The sequence below is a fragment of the Somniosus microcephalus genome, chromosome 17, assembly GCF_052327205.1.
Source record: "Somniosus microcephalus isolate GS21.2 chromosome 17, FLI_Smic_1.0, whole genome shotgun sequence".
Classification (NCBI taxonomy): domain Eukaryota; kingdom Metazoa; phylum Chordata; class Chondrichthyes; order Squaliformes; family Somniosidae; genus Somniosus; species Somniosus microcephalus.
Genome location: NC_141003.1, coordinates 36,232,943 through 36,250,136, shown reverse-complemented (window position 1 = coordinate 36,250,136; position 17,194 = coordinate 36,232,943). Strand labels below are relative to the sequence as shown.

At 40.6% G+C, this 17,194-nt stretch overlaps 1 protein-coding gene across 1 annotated transcript in view; it reads right to left on the bottom strand.

The window, feature by feature from the left end:
• Positions 1-17,194, bottom strand: part of LOC147105636 (uncharacterized) — a 308,669-nt gene that overhangs the window by 210,364 nt on the left and 81,111 nt on the right. Inside the window, exons 53-71 of the mRNA XM_086010932.1 lie at positions 16,524-16,586; positions 16,193-16,252; positions 15,268-15,330; positions 13,614-13,673; positions 12,290-12,349; positions 11,365-11,427; positions 9,711-9,770; positions 8,786-8,848; positions 8,456-8,515; positions 7,463-7,525; positions 7,132-7,191; positions 6,207-6,266; positions 5,877-5,936; positions 4,884-4,946; positions 4,553-4,612; positions 3,628-3,690; positions 3,298-3,357; positions 2,305-2,367; positions 1,049-1,111 (exon numbers count right to left, since the gene is read on the bottom strand). Of these exons, the coding sequence (XP_085867058.1) occupies positions 1,049-1,111; positions 2,305-2,367; positions 3,298-3,357; positions 3,628-3,690; positions 4,553-4,612; positions 4,884-4,946; positions 5,877-5,936; positions 6,207-6,266; positions 7,132-7,191; positions 7,463-7,525; positions 8,456-8,515; positions 8,786-8,848; positions 9,711-9,770; positions 11,365-11,427; positions 12,290-12,349; positions 13,614-13,673; positions 15,268-15,330; positions 16,193-16,252; positions 16,524-16,586 (1,167 nt within the window). The remainder of the gene's footprint in view (positions 1-1,048; positions 1,112-2,304; positions 2,368-3,297; positions 3,358-3,627; positions 3,691-4,552; positions 4,613-4,883; positions 4,947-5,876; positions 5,937-6,206; positions 6,267-7,131; positions 7,192-7,462; positions 7,526-8,455; positions 8,516-8,785; positions 8,849-9,710; positions 9,771-11,364; positions 11,428-12,289; positions 12,350-13,613; positions 13,674-15,267; positions 15,331-16,192; positions 16,253-16,523; positions 16,587-17,194) is intronic.

Below are 17,194 nucleotides of genomic sequence, written 5' to 3'. Positions count from 1 at the left end.
ACTTCAGTTATGAGGAGACACTGAAAAAGCTGGGGTTGTTCTCCTTAGAGCAGAGAAGGTTGAGAGGAGATTTTATAGAGGTGTTCAAAATCATGAGCGATCTCGACAGAGTAGATAGAGAGAAACTGTTCCCATTGGCGGAAGAGTTGAGAACCAGAGAACACAGAATTATGGTGATTGGCAGAAGAACCAAAGGCGACATGAGGAAAAACTTTATTACGCAGCGAGTGATTATGATCTGGAATGCACTCCCAGAAAGGGTGGTGGAGGCAGATTCAATTGTGGCTTTCAACAGGGAATCGGATAAGTACCTGAAGGATAAAACATTGCCAGGGCTACGGGGAAAGGGCAGGGGAGTGGAACTAGATGAAGTTCTGTTGTAGAGATCCGGCACGGGCTCGATGTGCCAAATAGTCTCCTTCTATGCTGTGACCATTCTATCATTCTATGATTCAATTATGTTCTGTTCATGAATACAGGACTGGCTGATTTTAAAGGTCCTCATTTAAGGAAGATGTGTGATTTAACGTTCCTATTGAAATAAGTCATAACGAGCTTTATTCAATATTGAAGCCATTAACTATTGTCCTACTGCAGGAATGGACTAATTTGCTAGAAGAGCAAAGTAATGAACTTTCACTGACAAAGAGCTGAAGTTGAAAAAGAACCCTTGTATCTAAGGCCTTGATATTATATATTGAAAGAAGCCATCACTCACCAGTTGTGGAGCCAGTGGGCAAGCCAGTTGTAGTTGGTGTCCCTGTTGCCGTAGTTCCTACTGAAAAATATTAAAGACATTAAAAACATAAGACTCCAACTCAGTTACTGAAACTTCTCCAGTCGCGTTTCACCGTGAAATGATGTGATTTGTGTTGGGAAAAAATATGCTAAAAATGAAATGTAGATACACATTGCAACCCTTAATCAGAATGGGCCAATTAGCATGAAGAACAAAGTAGTGGGTTTTCACTGTCAAGGAGGTAAATCTGAAAGAGCGCAGTTGTGTTAAAAGGTTTGCTAATGTTTATTGAAAGAAGACATCACTCACCTGTTGTGGAACTGGCAGTAGACCCAGTTGTGGTGGTTGGCCCTGCTGTTGTAGTTGTTTCTGCTGAAGAAAAACAAAAGCATTCACAACTATTACATCCAACTTGAACTGGGATAGCATTGAGAGAGTTTAAACATGAATCAGCAGTTACTGCACAAATTAAAAGAGTATGCAAAAGCGTTTTAAAACCAACACTACGGGTGCCAAATCAGACTGTGTCCAGCCTTAATATTAGTTGTGTCTTCCATCTGTGTCACTGACAAACTCTCCATCAAGTGAGTGACATTTGGGAAGCTCGACTTTGGGACACTTAATCCATTCAGCATATCTTGGTCTAAGACTACATTGATATTTAGAATACAGAGGGTACATTGAAAACATAAATGAGACTTCGGCAGGAAAATAATACTATCCTTCACAAAACGAGTATCACAGTTTGTGATGGAGATACAACATCATTGAAGAGCCCCACAGCTCTTACTCTCAATTAGCCAACAGCTGAACACTACAGTCCCATCTGGAGCGATTCCCTGTATATCAAGATACTTCATGCAGAACTCTATGAAGCTCATCACCGTATTACTAACTGCCCACGACAAACTCTATTGTGCTGCTACATTCTGCATGATAATTTCAGTTGCATGATCTCATTATCTTTTTGGGACATGTTCCGGTCACTAAGACAGGACAGGCTGATTATAAAGGCCTACATTTAAGGAAGATGGGTGTTCAAATGTGCCTATTGAAACAGGTCGTAACGAGCTTTATTCAATATTGAAGCCATTAACTATTGTCCTACAGCAGGAATGGACTAAGTTACTAGAAGAGCAAAGGAATGGACTTTCACTGACAAGGAGCTGGAGTTGAAAAAGAACACTTGTAGCTAAGACCTTGATATTATATATTGATAAAAGCCATCACTCACCAGTTGTAGAGGAGGTGGTCGAGCCAATTGTAGTTGGTGTCTCTGTTGTAGTTGTTCCTTCTGAAAAATATTAAAGACTTTGTAAACCACAAGACTCCAAGTCAGTTCCGAAACTACTCCAGTCGAGTGTCACCGCGAGATGATGTGATTTGTGTTGGGTAAAAATATGCTAAAAAATGAAAGGTACATACACATTGCATCCCTTAAAAAGAATGGACCAATTATCTTGAAGAACAAAGTAGTGGGTTTTCAGTGTCAAGGAGGTAAATCTGAAAGTGCACATTTATGTTAAAAGGCTTTCTAATGTTTATTGAAAGAATACAGCACTCACCAATTGTGGAACTGGCAGTAAACCCAGTTGTGGTGGGTGTCCCTGCTGTTGTAGTTGTTTCAGCTGAAGAAAAACAAAAGCATTCACAACTATTACATCCAACTTGAACTTGGACAGCATTGAGAGAGTTTCAAAATGAATCAGCAGTTACTGCACAATGTTACGGCTTTAACTGGATTATTGTGCCCGATTCTGGGCACCACACCTTAAGAAGGATGTGAAGGCATTAGAGATGGTGCTGAAAGGATATACAAATATAGTTCGAGGAGTGAGAGACTTCAGATATGAGGAGACACTGAAAAAGCTGGGGTTGTTCTCCTTAGAAAAGAGAAGGTTGAGAGGAGATTTTATAGAGGTGTTCAACATCATGAGGGATCTCGACAGAGTAGATAGAGAGAAACTGTTCCCATTGGCGGAAGAGTTGAGAACCAGAGAACACAGAATTATGGTGACTGGCAGAAGAACCGAAGGCGACATGAGGAACAACTTTATTACGCAGCGAGTGATTATGATCTGGAAAGCACTCCCAGAAAGGGTGGTGGAGGCAGATTCAATTGTGGCTTTCAACGGGGAATCGGATAAGTACCTGAAGGATAAAACATTGCCAGGGCTACGGGGAAAGGGCAGGGGAGTGGAACTAGATGAAGTTCTGTTGTAGAGATCCGGCACGGGCTCGATGTGCCAAATAGTCTCCTTCTATGCTGTGACCATTCTATCATTCTATGATTCAATGATGTTCTGTTCATGAATACAGGACTGGCTGATTTTAAAGGTCCTCATTTAAGGAAGATGTGTGATTTAACGTTCCTATTGAAATAAGTCATAACGAGCTTTATTCAATATTGAAGCCATTAACTATTGTCCTACTGCAGGAATGGACTAATTTGCTAGAAGAGCAAAGTAATGAACTTTCACTGACAAAGAGCTGAAGTTGAAAAAGAACCCTTGTATCTAAGGCCTTGATATTATATATTGAAAGAAGCCATCACTCACCAGTTGTGGAGCCAGTGGGCAAGCCAGTTGTAGTTGGTGTCCCTGTTGCCGTAGTTCCTACTGAAAAATATTAAAGACATTAAAAACATAAGACTCCAACTCAGTTACTGAAACTTCTCCAGTCGCGTTTCACCGTGAAATGATGTGATTTGTGTTGGGAAAAAATATGCTAAAAATGAAATGTAGATACACATTGCAACCCTTAATCAGAATGGGCCAATTAGCATGAAGAACAAAGTAGTGGGTTTTCACTGTCAAGGAGGTAAATCTGAAAGAGCGCAGTTGTGTTAAAAGGTTTGCTAATGTTTATTGAAAGAAGACATCACTCACCTGTTGTGGAACTGGCAGTAGACCCAGTTGTGGTGGTTGGCCCTGCTGTTGTAGTTGTTTCTGCTGAAGAAAAACAAAAGCATTCACAACTATTACATCCAACTTGAACTGGGACAGCATTGAGAGAGTTTAAACATGAATCAGCAGTTACTGCACAAATTAAAAGAGTATGCAAAAGCGTTTTAAAACCAACACTACGGGTGCCAAATCAGACTGTGTCCAGCCTTAATATTAGTTGTGTCTTCCATCTGTGTCACTGACAAACTCTCCATCAAGTGAGTGACATTTGGGAAGCTCGACTTTGGGACACTTAATCCATTCAGCATATCTTGGTCTAAGACTACATTGATATTTAGAATACAGAGGGTACATTGAAAACATAAATGAGACTTCGGCAGGAAAATAATACTATCCTTCACAAAACGAGTATCACAGTTTGTGATGGAGATACAACATCATTGAAGAGCCCCACAGCTCTTACTCTCAATTAGCCAACAGCTGAACACTACAGTCCCATCTGGAGCGATTCCCTGTATATCAAGATACTTCATGCAGAACTCTATGAAGCTCATCACCGTATTACTAACTGCCCACGACAAACTCTATTGTGCTGCTACATTCTGCATGATAATTTCAGTTGCATGATCTCATTATCTTTTTGGGACATGTTCCGGTCACTAAGACAGGACAGGCTGATTATAAAGGCCTACATTTAAGGAAGATGGGTGTTCAAATGTGCCTATTGAAACAGGTCGTAACGAGCTTTATTCAATATTGAAGCCATTAACTATTGTCCTACAGCAGGAATGGACTAAGTTACTAGAAGAGCAAAGGAATGGACTTTCACTGACAAGGAGCTGGAGTTGAAAAAGAACACTTGTAGCTAAGACCTTGATATTATATATTGATAAAAGCCATCACTCACCAGTTGTAGAGGAGGTGGTCGAGCCAATTGTAGTTGGTGTCTCTGTTGTAGTTGTTCCTTCTGAAAAATATTAAAGACTTTGTAAACCACAAGACTCCAAGTCAGTTCCGAAACTACTCCAGTCGAGTGTCACCGCGAGATGATGTGATTTGTGTTGGGTAAAAATATGCTAAAAAATGAAAGGTACATACACATTGCATCCCTTAAAAAGAATGGACCAATTATCTTGAAGAACAAAGTAGTGGGTTTTCAGTGTCAAGGAGGTAAATCTGAAAGTGCACATTTATGTTAAAAGGCTTTCTAATGTTTATTGAAAGAATACAGCACTCACCAATTGTGGAACTGGCAGTAAACCCAGTTGTGGTGGGTGTCCCTGCTGTTGTAGTTGTTTCAGCTGAAGAAAAACAAAAGCATTCACAACTATTACATCCAACTTGAACTTGGACAGCATTGAGAGAGTTTCAAAATGAATCAGCAGTTACTGCACAATGTTACGGCTTTAACTGGATTATTGTGCCCGATTCTGGGCACCACACCTTAAGAAGGATGTGAAGGCATTAGAGATGGTGCTGAAAGGATATACAAATATAGTTCGAGGAGTGAGAGACTTCAGATATGAGGAGACACTGAAAAAGCTGGGGTTGTTCTCCTTAGAAAAGAGAAGGTTGAGAGGAGATTTTATAGAGGTGTTCAACATCATGAGGGATCTCGACAGAGTAGATAGAGAGAAACTGTTCCCATTGGCGGAAGAGTTGAGAACCAGAGAACACAGAATTATGGTGACTGGCAGAAGAACCGAAGGCGACATGAGGAACAACTTTATTACGCAGCGAGTGATTATGATCTGGAAAGCACTCCCAGAAAGGGTGGTGGAGGCAGATTCAATTGTGGCTTTCAACGGGGAATCGGATAAGTACCTGAAGGATAAAACATTGCCAGGGCTACGGGGAAAGGGCAGGGGAGTGGAACTAGATGAAGTTCTGTTGTAGAGATCCGGCACGGGCTCGATGTGCCAAATAGTCTCCTTCTATGCTGTGACCATTCTATCATTCTATGATTCAATGATGTTCTGTTCATGAATACAGGACTGGCTGATTTTAAAGGTCCTCATTTAAGGAAGATGTGTGATTTAACGTTCCTATTGAAATAAGTCATAACGAGCTTTATTCAATATTGAAGCCATTAACTATTGTCCTACTGCAGGAATGGACTAATTTGCTAGAAGAGCAAAGTAATGAACTTTCACTGACAAAGAGCTGAAGTTGAAAAAGAACCCTTGTATCTAAGGCCTTGATATTATATATTGAAAGAAGCCATCACTCACCAGTTGTGGAGCCAGTGGGCAAGCCAGTTGTAGTTGGTGTCCCTGTTGCCGTAGTTCCTACTGAAAAATATTAAAGACATTAAAAACATAAGACTCCAACTCAGTTACTGAAACTTCTCCAGTCGCGTTTCACCGTGAAATGATGTGATTTGTGTTGGGAAAAAATATGCTAAAAATGAAATGTAGATACACATTGCAACCCTTAATCAGAATGGGCCAATTAGCATGAAGAACAAAGTAGTGGGTTTTCACTGTCAAGGAGGTAAATCTGAAAGAGCGCAGTTGTGTTAAAAGGTTTGCTAATGTTTATTGAAAGAAGACATCACTCACCTGTTGTGGAACTGGCAGTAGACCCAGTTGTGGTGGTTGGCCCTGCTGTTGTAGTTGTTTCTGCTGAAGAAAAACAAAAGCATTCACAACTATTACATCCAACTTGAACTGGGACAGCATTGAGAGAGTTTAAACATGAATCAGCAGTTACTGCACAAATTAAAAGAGTATGCAAAAGCGTTTTAAAACCAACACTACGGGTGCCAAATCAGACTGTGTCCAGCCTTAATATTAGTTGTGTCTTCCATCTGTGTCACTGACAAACTCTCCATCAAGTGAGTGACATTTGGGAAGCTCGACTTTGGGACACTTAATCCATTCAGCATATCTTGGTCTAAGACTACATTGATATTTAGAATACAGAGGGTACATTGAAAACATAAATGAGACTTCGGCAGGAAAATAATACTATCCTTCACAAAACGAGTATCACAGTTTGTGATGGAGATACAACATCATTGAAGAGCCCCACAGCTCTTACTCTCAATTAGCCAACAGCTGAACACTACAGTCCCATCTGGAGCGATTCCCTGTATATCAAGATACTTCATGCAGAACTCTATGAAGCTCATCACCGTATTACTAACTGCCCACGACAAACTCTATTGTGCTGCTACATTCTGCATGATAATTTCAGTTGCATGATCTCATTATCTTTTTGGGACATGTTCCGGTCACTAAGACAGGACAGGCTGATTATAAAGGCCTACATTTAAGGAAGATGGGTGTTCAAATGTGCCTATTGAAACAGGTCGTAACGAGCTTTATTCAATATTGAAGCCATTAACTATTGTCCTACAGCAGGAATGGACTAAGTTACTAGAAGAGCAAAGGAATGGACTTTCACTGACAAGGAGCTGGAGTTGAAAAAGAACACTTGTAGCTAAGACCTTGATATTATATATTGATAAAAGCCATCACTCACCAGTTGTAGAGGAGGTGGTCGAGCCAATTGTAGTTGGTGTCTCTGTTGTAGTTGTTCCTTCTGAAAAATATTAAAGACTTTGTAAACCACAAGACTCCAAGTCAGTTCCGAAACTACTCCAGTCGAGTGTCACCGCGAGATGATGTGATTTGTGTTGGGTAAAAATATGCTAAAAAATGAAAGGTACATACACATTGCATCCCTTAAAAAGAATGGACCAATTATCTTGAAGAACAAAGTAGTGGGTTTTCAGTGTCAAGGAGGTAAATCTGAAAGTGCACATTTATGTTAAAAGGCTTTCTAATGTTTATTGAAAGAATACAGCACTCACCAATTGTGGAACTGGCAGTAAACCCAGTTGTGGTGGGTGTCCCTGCTGTTGTAGTTGTTTCAGCTGAAGAAAAACAAAAGCATTCACAACTATTACATCCAACTTGAACTTGGACAGCATTGAGAGAGTTTCAAAATGAATCAGCAGTTACTGCACAATGTTACGGCTTTAACTGGATTATTGTGCCCGATTCTGGGCACCACACCTTAAGAAGGATGTGAAGGCATTAGAGATGGTGCTGAAAGGATATACAAATATAGTTCGAGGAGTGAGAGACTTCAGATATGAGGAGACACTGAAAAAGCTGGGGTTGTTCTCCTTAGAAAAGAGAAGGTTGAGAGGAGATTTTATAGAGGTGTTCAACATCATGAGGGATCTCGACAGAGTAGATAGAGAGAAACTGTTCCCATTGGCGGAAGAGTTGAGAACCAGAGAACACAGAATTATGGTGACTGGCAGAAGAACCGAAGGCGACATGAGGAACAACTTTATTACGCAGCGAGTGATTATGATCTGGAAAGCACTCCCAGAAAGGGTGGTGGAGGCAGATTCAATTGTGGCTTTCAACGGGGAATCGGATAAGTACCTGAAGGATAAAACATTGCCAGGGCTACGGGGAAAGGGCAGGGGAGTGGAACTAGATGAAGTTCTGTTGTAGAGATCCGGCACGGGCTCGATGTGCCAAATAGTCTCCTTCTATGCTGTGACCATTCTATCATTCTATGATTCAATGATGTTCTGTTCATGAATACAGGACTGGCTGATTTTAAAGGTCCTCATTTAAGGAAGATGTGTGATTTAACGTTCCTATTGAAATAAGTCATAACGAGCTTTATTCAATATTGAAGCCATTAACTATTGTCCTACTGCAGGAATGGACTAATTTGCTAGAAGAGCAAAGTAATGAACTTTCACTGACAAAGAGCTGAAGTTGAAAAAGAACCCTTGTATCTAAGGCCTTGATATTATATATTGAAAGAAGCCATCACTCACCAGTTGTGGAGCCAGTGGGCAAGCCAGTTGTAGTTGGTGTCCCTGTTGCCGTAGTTCCTACTGAAAAATATTAAAGACATTAAAAACATAAGACTCCAACTCAGTTACTGAAACTTCTCCAGTCGCGTTTCACCGTGAAATGATGTGATTTGTGTTGGGAAAAAATATGCTAAAAATGAAATGTAGATACACATTGCAACCCTTAATCAGAATGGGCCAATTAGCATGAAGAACAAAGTAGTGGGTTTTCACTGTCAAGGAGGTAAATCTGAAAGAGCGCAGTTGTGTTAAAAGGTTTGCTAATGTTTATTGAAAGAAGACATCACTCACCTGTTGTGGAACTGGCAGTAGACCCAGTTGTGGTGGTTGGCCCTGCTGTTGTAGTTGTTTCTGCTGAAGAAAAACAAAAGCATTCACAACTATTACATCCAACTTGAACTGGGACAGCATTGAGAGAGTTTAAACATGAATCAGCAGTTACTGCACAAATTAAAAGAGTATGCAAAAGCGTTTTAAAACCAACACTACGGGTGCCAAATCAGACTGTGTCCAGCCTTAATATTAGTTGTGTCTTCCATCTGTGTCACTGACAAACTCTCCATCAAGTGAGTGACATTTGGGAAGCTCGACTTTGGGACACTTAATCCATTCAGCATATCTTGGTCTAAGACTACATTGATATTTAGAATACAGAGGGTACATTGAAAACATAAATGAGACTTCGGCAGGAAAATAATACTATCCTTCACAAAACGAGTATCACAGTTTGTGATGGAGATACAACATCATTGAAGAGCCCCACAGCTCTTACTCTCAATTAGCCAACAGCTGAACACTACAGTCCCATCTGGAGCGATTCCCTGTATATCAAGATACTTCATGCAGAACTCTATGAAGCTCATCACCGTATTACTAACTGCCCACGACAAACTCTATTGTGCTGCTACATTCTGCATGATAATTTCAGTTGCATGATCTCATTATCTTTTTGGGACATGTTCCGGTCACTAAGACAGGACAGGCTGATTATAAAGGCCTACATTTAAGGAAGATGGGTGTTCAAATGTGCCTATTGAAACAGGTCGTAACGAGCTTTATTCAATATTGAAGCCATTAACTATTGTCCTACAGCAGGAATGGACTAAGTTACTAGAAGAGCAAAGGAATGGACTTTCACTGACAAGGAGCTGGAGTTGAAAAAGAACACTTGTAGCTAAGACCTTGATATTATATATTGATAAAAGCCATCACTCACCAGTTGTAGAGGAGGTGGTCGAGCCAATTGTAGTTGGTGTCTCTGTTGTAGTTGTTCCTTCTGAAAAATATTAAAGACTTTGTAAACCACAAGACTCCAAGTCAGTTCCGAAACTACTCCAGTCGAGTGTCACCGCGAGATGATGTGATTTGTGTTGGGTAAAAATATGCTAAAAAATGAAAGGTACATACACATTGCATCCCTTAAAAAGAATGGACCAATTATCTTGAAGAACAAAGTAGTGGGTTTTCAGTGTCAAGGAGGTAAATCTGAAAGTGCACATTTATGTTAAAAGGCTTTCTAATGTTTATTGAAAGAATACAGCACTCACCAATTGTGGAACTGGCAGTAAACCCAGTTGTGGTGGGTGTCCCTGCTGTTGTAGTTGTTTCAGCTGAAGAAAAACAAAAGCATTCACAACTATTACATCCAACTTGAACTTGGACAGCATTGAGAGAGTTTCAAAATGAATCAGCAGTTACTGCACAATGTTACGGCTTTAACTGGATTATTGTGCCCGATTCTGGGCACCACACCTTAAGAAGGATGTGAAGGCATTAGAGATGGTGCTGAAAGGATATACAAATATAGTTCGAGGAGTGAGAGACTTCAGATATGAGGAGACACTGAAAAAGCTGGGGTTGTTCTCCTTAGAAAAGAGAAGGTTGAGAGGAGATTTTATAGAGGTGTTCAACATCATGAGGGATCTCGACAGAGTAGATAGAGAGAAACTGTTCCCATTGGCGGAAGAGTTGAGAACCAGAGAACACAGAATTATGGTGACTGGCAGAAGAACCGAAGGCGACATGAGGAACAACTTTATTACGCAGCGAGTGATTATGATCTGGAAAGCACTCCCAGAAAGGGTGGTGGAGGCAGATTCAATTGTGGCTTTCAACGGGGAATCGGATAAGTACCTGAAGGATAAAACATTGCCAGGGCTACGGGGAAAGGGCAGGGGAGTGGAACTAGATGAAGTTCTGTTGTAGAGATCCGGCACGGGCTCGATGTGCCAAATAGTCTCCTTCTATGCTGTGACCATTCTATCATTCTATGATTCAATGATGTTCTGTTCATGAATACAGGACTGGCTGATTTTAAAGGTCCTCATTTAAGGAAGATGTGTGATTTAACGTTCCTATTGAAATAAGTCATAACGAGCTTTATTCAATATTGAAGCCATTAACTATTGTCCTACTGCAGGAATGGACTAATTTGCTAGAAGAGCAAAGTAATGAACTTTCACTGACAAAGAGCTGAAGTTGAAAAAGAACCCTTGTATCTAAGGCCTTGATATTATATATTGAAAGAAGCCATCACTCACCAGTTGTGGAGCCAGTGGGCAAGCCAGTTGTAGTTGGTGTCCCTGTTGCCGTAGTTCCTACTGAAAAATATTAAAGACATTAAAAACATAAGACTCCAACTCAGTTACTGAAACTTCTCCAGTCGCGTTTCACCGTGAAATGATGTGATTTGTGTTGGGAAAAAATATGCTAAAAATGAAATGTAGATACACATTGCAACCCTTAATCAGAATGGGCCAATTAGCATGAAGAACAAAGTAGTGGGTTTTCACTGTCAAGGAGGTAAATCTGAAAGAGCGCAGTTGTGTTAAAAGGTTTGCTAATGTTTATTGAAAGAAGACATCACTCACCTGTTGTGGAACTGGCAGTAGACCCAGTTGTGGTGGTTGGCCCTGCTGTTGTAGTTGTTTCTGCTGAAGAAAAACAAAAGCATTCACAACTATTACATCCAACTTGAACTGGGACAGCATTGAGAGAGTTTAAACATGAATCAGCAGTTACTGCACAAATTAAAAGAGTATGCAAAAGCGTTTTAAAACCAACACTACGGGTGCCAAATCAGACTGTGTCCAGCCTTAATATTAGTTGTGTCTTCCATCTGTGTCACTGACAAACTCTCCATCAAGTGAGTGACATTTGGGAAGCTCGACTTTGGGACACTTAATCCATTCAGCATATCTTGGTCTAAGACTACATTGATATTTAGAATACAGAGGGTACATTGAAAACATAAATGAGACTTCGGCAGGAAAATAATACTATCCTTCACAAAACGAGTATCACAGTTTGTGATGGAGATACAACATCATTGAAGAGCCCCACAGCTCTTACTCTCAATTAGCCAACAGCTGAACACTACAGTCCCATCTGGAGCGATTCCCTGTATATCAAGATACTTCATGCAGAACTCTATGAAGCTCATCACCGTATTACTAACTGCCCACGACAAACTCTATTGTGCTGCTACATTCTGCATGATAATTTCAGTTGCATGATCTCATTATCTTTTTGGGACATGTTCCGGTCACTAAGACAGGACAGGCTGATTATAAAGGCCTACATTTAAGGAAGATGGGTGTTCAAATGTGCCTATTGAAACAGGTCGTAACGAGCTTTATTCAATATTGAAGCCATTAACTATTGTCCTACAGCAGGAATGGACTAAGTTACTAGAAGAGCAAAGGAATGGACTTTCACTGACAAGGAGCTGGAGTTGAAAAAGAACACTTGTAGCTAAGACCTTGATATTATATATTGATAAAAGCCATCACTCACCAGTTGTAGAGGAGGTGGTCGAGCCAATTGTAGTTGGTGTCTCTGTTGTAGTTGTTCCTTCTGAAAAATATTAAAGACTTTGTAAACCACAAGACTCCAAGTCAGTTCCGAAACTACTCCAGTCGAGTGTCACCGCGAGATGATGTGATTTGTGTTGGGTAAAAATATGCTAAAAAATGAAAGGTACATACACATTGCATCCCTTAAAAAGAATGGACCAATTATCTTGAAGAACAAAGTAGTGGGTTTTCAGTGTCAAGGAGGTAAATCTGAAAGTGCACATTTATGTTAAAAGGCTTTCTAATGTTTATTGAAAGAATACAGCACTCACCAATTGTGGAACTGGCAGTAAACCCAGTTGTGGTGGGTGTCCCTGCTGTTGTAGTTGTTTCAGCTGAAGAAAAACAAAAGCATTCACAACTATTACATCCAACTTGAACTTGGACAGCATTGAGAGAGTTTCAAAATGAATCAGCAGTTACTGCACAATGTTACGGCTTTAACTGGATTATTGTGCCCGATTCTGGGCACCACACCTTAAGAAGGATGTGAAGGCATTAGAGATGGTGCTGAAAGGATATACAAATATAGTTCGAGGAGTGAGAGACTTCAGATATGAGGAGACACTGAAAAAGCTGGGGTTGTTCTCCTTAGAAAAGAGAAGGTTGAGAGGAGATTTTATAGAGGTGTTCAACATCATGAGGGATCTCGACAGAGTAGATAGAGAGAAACTGTTCCCATTGGCGGAAGAGTTGAGAACCAGAGAACACAGAATTATGGTGACTGGCAGAAGAACCGAAGGCGACATGAGGAACAACTTTATTACGCAGCGAGTGATTATGATCTGGAAAGCACTCCCAGAAAGGGTGGTGGAGGCAGATTCAATTGTGGCTTTCAACAGGGAATCGGATAAGTACCTGAAGGATAAAACATTGCCAGGGCTACGGGGAAAGGGCAGGGGAGTGGAACTAGATGAAGTTCTGTTGTAGAGATCCGGCACGGGCTCGATGGGCCGAATGGTCTTCTTCTGTGCTGTGACCATTCTATGATTCTATGATTGTATGATATTCTGTTCACGAATACAGGACTGGCTGATTTTAAAGGTCCTCATTTAAGGAAGATCTGTGATTTAACATTCCTATTGAAATAAGTCGTAATGAGCTTTATTCAATATTTAAGCCATTAACTATTGTCCTACTGCAAGAATGGACTAAGTTGCTAGAAGAGCAAAGGATTGGAATTTCACTGACAAGGAGCTGAAGTTGAAAAAGAACACTTGTATCCAAGGCCTTGATATTATATATTTAAAGAAACCATCACTCACCAGTTGTGGAGCCAGTGGTAGAGCCAGTTGTAGTTGGTGTCTCTGTTGTCGTTGCTCCTTCTGAAAAATATTAAAGACATTCAAAAACACAAGACACCAACACAGTTACTAAAACTACTCCAGTCGCGTTTCACTGCGAGATGATGTGATTTGTGTTGGGAAAAAATATGCTAAAACTGAAATGTTGATACACATTGCAACCCTTAATCAGAATGGGCCAATTATCTTGAAGAACAAAGTAGTGGGTTTTCACTGTCAAGGAGGTAAATCTGAAAGAGCACAGTTGTGTTAAAAGGCTTGCTAATATTTATTGAAAGAATACAGCACTCACCTGTTGTGGAACTGGCAGTAGGCCCAGTTGTGGTGGGTGTCCCTGCTGTTGTAGTTGTTTCTGCTGAAGAAAAGCAAAATCATTCACAACTATTACATCCAACTTGAACTGGGACAACATTGAGAAAGTTTCAACATGAATCAGCAGTTACTGCACAATGTTACGGCTTTAACTGGAGTATTGTGCCCAATTCTGGGCACCGCACATTAGGAAAGATGTGAAGGCCTTAGAGATGGTGCAGAAAAGATATACAAGAATAGTTTGAGGAGTGAGAGACTTCAGTTATGAGGAGACACTGAAAAAGCTGGGGTTGTTCTCCTTAGAGCAGAGAAGGTTGAGAGGAGATTTTATAGAGGTGTTCAAAATCATGAGCGATCTCGACAGAGTAGATAGAGAGAAACTGTTCCCATTGGCGGAAGAGTTGAGAACCAGAGAACACAGATTTATGGTGATTGGCAGAAGAACCAAAGGCGACATGAGGAAAAACTTTATTACGCAGCGAGTGATTATGATCTGGAATGCACTCCCAGAAAGGGTGGTGGAGGCAGATTCAATTGTGGCTTTCAACGGGGAATCGGATAAGTACCTGAAGGATAATACTTTGCCAGGGCTACGGGGAAAGGGCAGGGGAGTGGAACTAGATGAAGTTCTGTTGTAGAGATCCGGCACGGGCTCGATGTGCCAAATAGTCTCCTTCTATGCTGTGACCATTCTATCATTCTATGATTCAATGATGTTCTGTTCATGAATACAGGACTGGCTGATTTTAAAGGTCCTCATTTAAGGAAGATGTGTGATTTAACGTTCCTATTGAAATAAGTCATAACGAGCTTTATTCAATATTGAAGCCATTAACTATTGTCCTACTGCAGGAATGGACTAATTTGCTAGAAGAGCAAAGTAATGAACTTTCACTGACAAAGAGCTGAAGTTGAAAAAGAACCCTTGTATCTAAGGCCTTGATATTATATATTGAAAGAAGCCATCACTCACCAGTTGTGGAGCCAGTGGGCAAGCCAGTTGTAGTTGGTGTCCCTGTTGCCGTAGTTCCTACTGAAAAATATTAAAGACATTAAAAACATAAGACTCCAACTCAGTTACTGAAACTTCTCCAGTCGCGTTTCACCGTGAAATGATGTGATTTGTGTTGGGAAAAAATATGCTAAAAATGAAATGTAGATACACATTGCAACCCTTAATCAGAATGGGCCAATTAGCATGAAGAACAAAGTAGTGGGTTTTCACTGTCAAGGAGGTAAATCTGAAAGAGCGCAGTTGTGTTAAAAGGTTTGCTAATGTTTATTGAAAGAAGACATCACTCACCTGTTGTGGAACTGGCAGTAGACCCAGTTGTGGTGGTTGGCCCTGCTGTTGTAGTTGTTTCTGCTGAAGAAAAACAAAAGCATTCACAACTATTACATCCAACTTGAACTGGGACAGCATTGAGAGAGTTTAAACATGAATCAGCAGTTACTGCACAAATTAAAAGAGTATGCAAAAGCGTTTTAAAACCAACACTACGGGTGCCAAATCAGACTGTGTCCAGCCTTAATATTAGTTGTGTCTTCCATCTGTGTCACTGACAAACTCTCCATCAAGTGAGTGACATTTGGGAAGCTCGACTTTGGGACACTTAATCCATTCAGCATATCTTGGTCTAAGACTACATTGATATTTAGAATACAGAGGGTACATTGAAAACATAAATGAGACTTCGGCAGGAAAATAATACTATCCTTCACAAAACGAGTATCACAGTTTGTGATGGAGATACAACATCATTGAAGAGCCCCACAGCTCTTACTCTCAATTAGCCAACAGCTGAACACTACAGTCCCATCTGGAGCGATTCCCTGTATATCAAGATACTTCATGCAGAACTCTATGAAGCTCATCACCGTATTACTAACTGCCCATGACAAACTCTATTGTGCTGCTACATTCTGCATGATAATTTCAGTTGCATGATCTCATTATCTTTTTGGGACATGTTCCGGTCACTAAGACAGGACAGGCTGATTATAAAGGCCTACATTTAAGGAAGATGGGTGTTCAAATGTGCCTATTGAAACAGGTCGTAACGAGCTTTATTCAATATTGAAGCCATTAACTATTGTCCTACAGCAGGAATGGACTAAGTTACTAGAAGAGCAAAGGAATGGACTTTCACTGACAAGGAGCTGGAGTTGAAAAAGAACACTTGTAGCTAAGACCTTGATATTATATATTGATAAAAGCCATCACTCACCAGTTGTAGAGGAGGTGGTCGAGCCAATTGTAGTTGGTGTCTCTGTTGTAGTTGTTCCTTCTGAAAAATATTAAAGACTTTGTAAACCACAAGACTCCAAGTCAGTTCCGAAACTACTCCAGTCGAGTGTCACCGCGAGATGATGTGATTTGTGTTGGGTAAAAATATGCTAAAAAATGAAAGGTACATACACATTGCATCCCTTAAAAAGAATGGACCAATTATCTTGAAGAACAAAGTAGTGGGTTTTCAGTGTCAAGGAGGTAAATCTGAAAGTGCACATTTATGTTAAAAGGCTTTCTAATGTTTATTGAAAGAATACAGCACTCACCAATTGTGGAACTGGCAGTAAACCCAGTTGTGGTGGGTGTCCCTGCTGTTGTAGTTGTTTCAGCTGAAGAAAAACAAAAGCATTCACAACTATTACATCCAACTTGAACTTGGACAGCATTGAGAGAGTTTCAAAATGAATCAGCAGTTACTGCACAATGTTACGGCTTTAACTGGATTATTGTGCCCGATTCTGGGCACCACACCTTAAGAAGGATGTGAAGGCATTAGAGATGGTGCTGAAAGGATATACAAATATAGTTCGAGGAGTGAGAGACTTCAGATATGAGGAGACACTGAAAAAGCTGGGGTTGTTCTCCTTAGAAAAGAGAAGGTTGAGAGGAGATTTTATAGAGGTGTTCAACATCATGAGGGATCTCGACAGAGTAGATAGAGAGAAACTGTTCCCATTGGCGGAAGAGTTGAGAACCAGAGAACACAGAATTATGGTGACTGGCAGAAGAACCGAAGGCGACATGAGGAACAACTTTATTACGCAGCGAGTGATTATGATCTGGAAAGCACTCCCAGAAAGGGTGGTGGAGGCAGATTCAATTGTGGCTTTCAACGGGGAATCGGATAAGTACCTGAAGGATAAAACATTGCCAGGGCTACGGGGAAAGGGCAGGGGAGTGGAACTAGATGAAGTTCTGTTGTAGAGATCCGGCACGG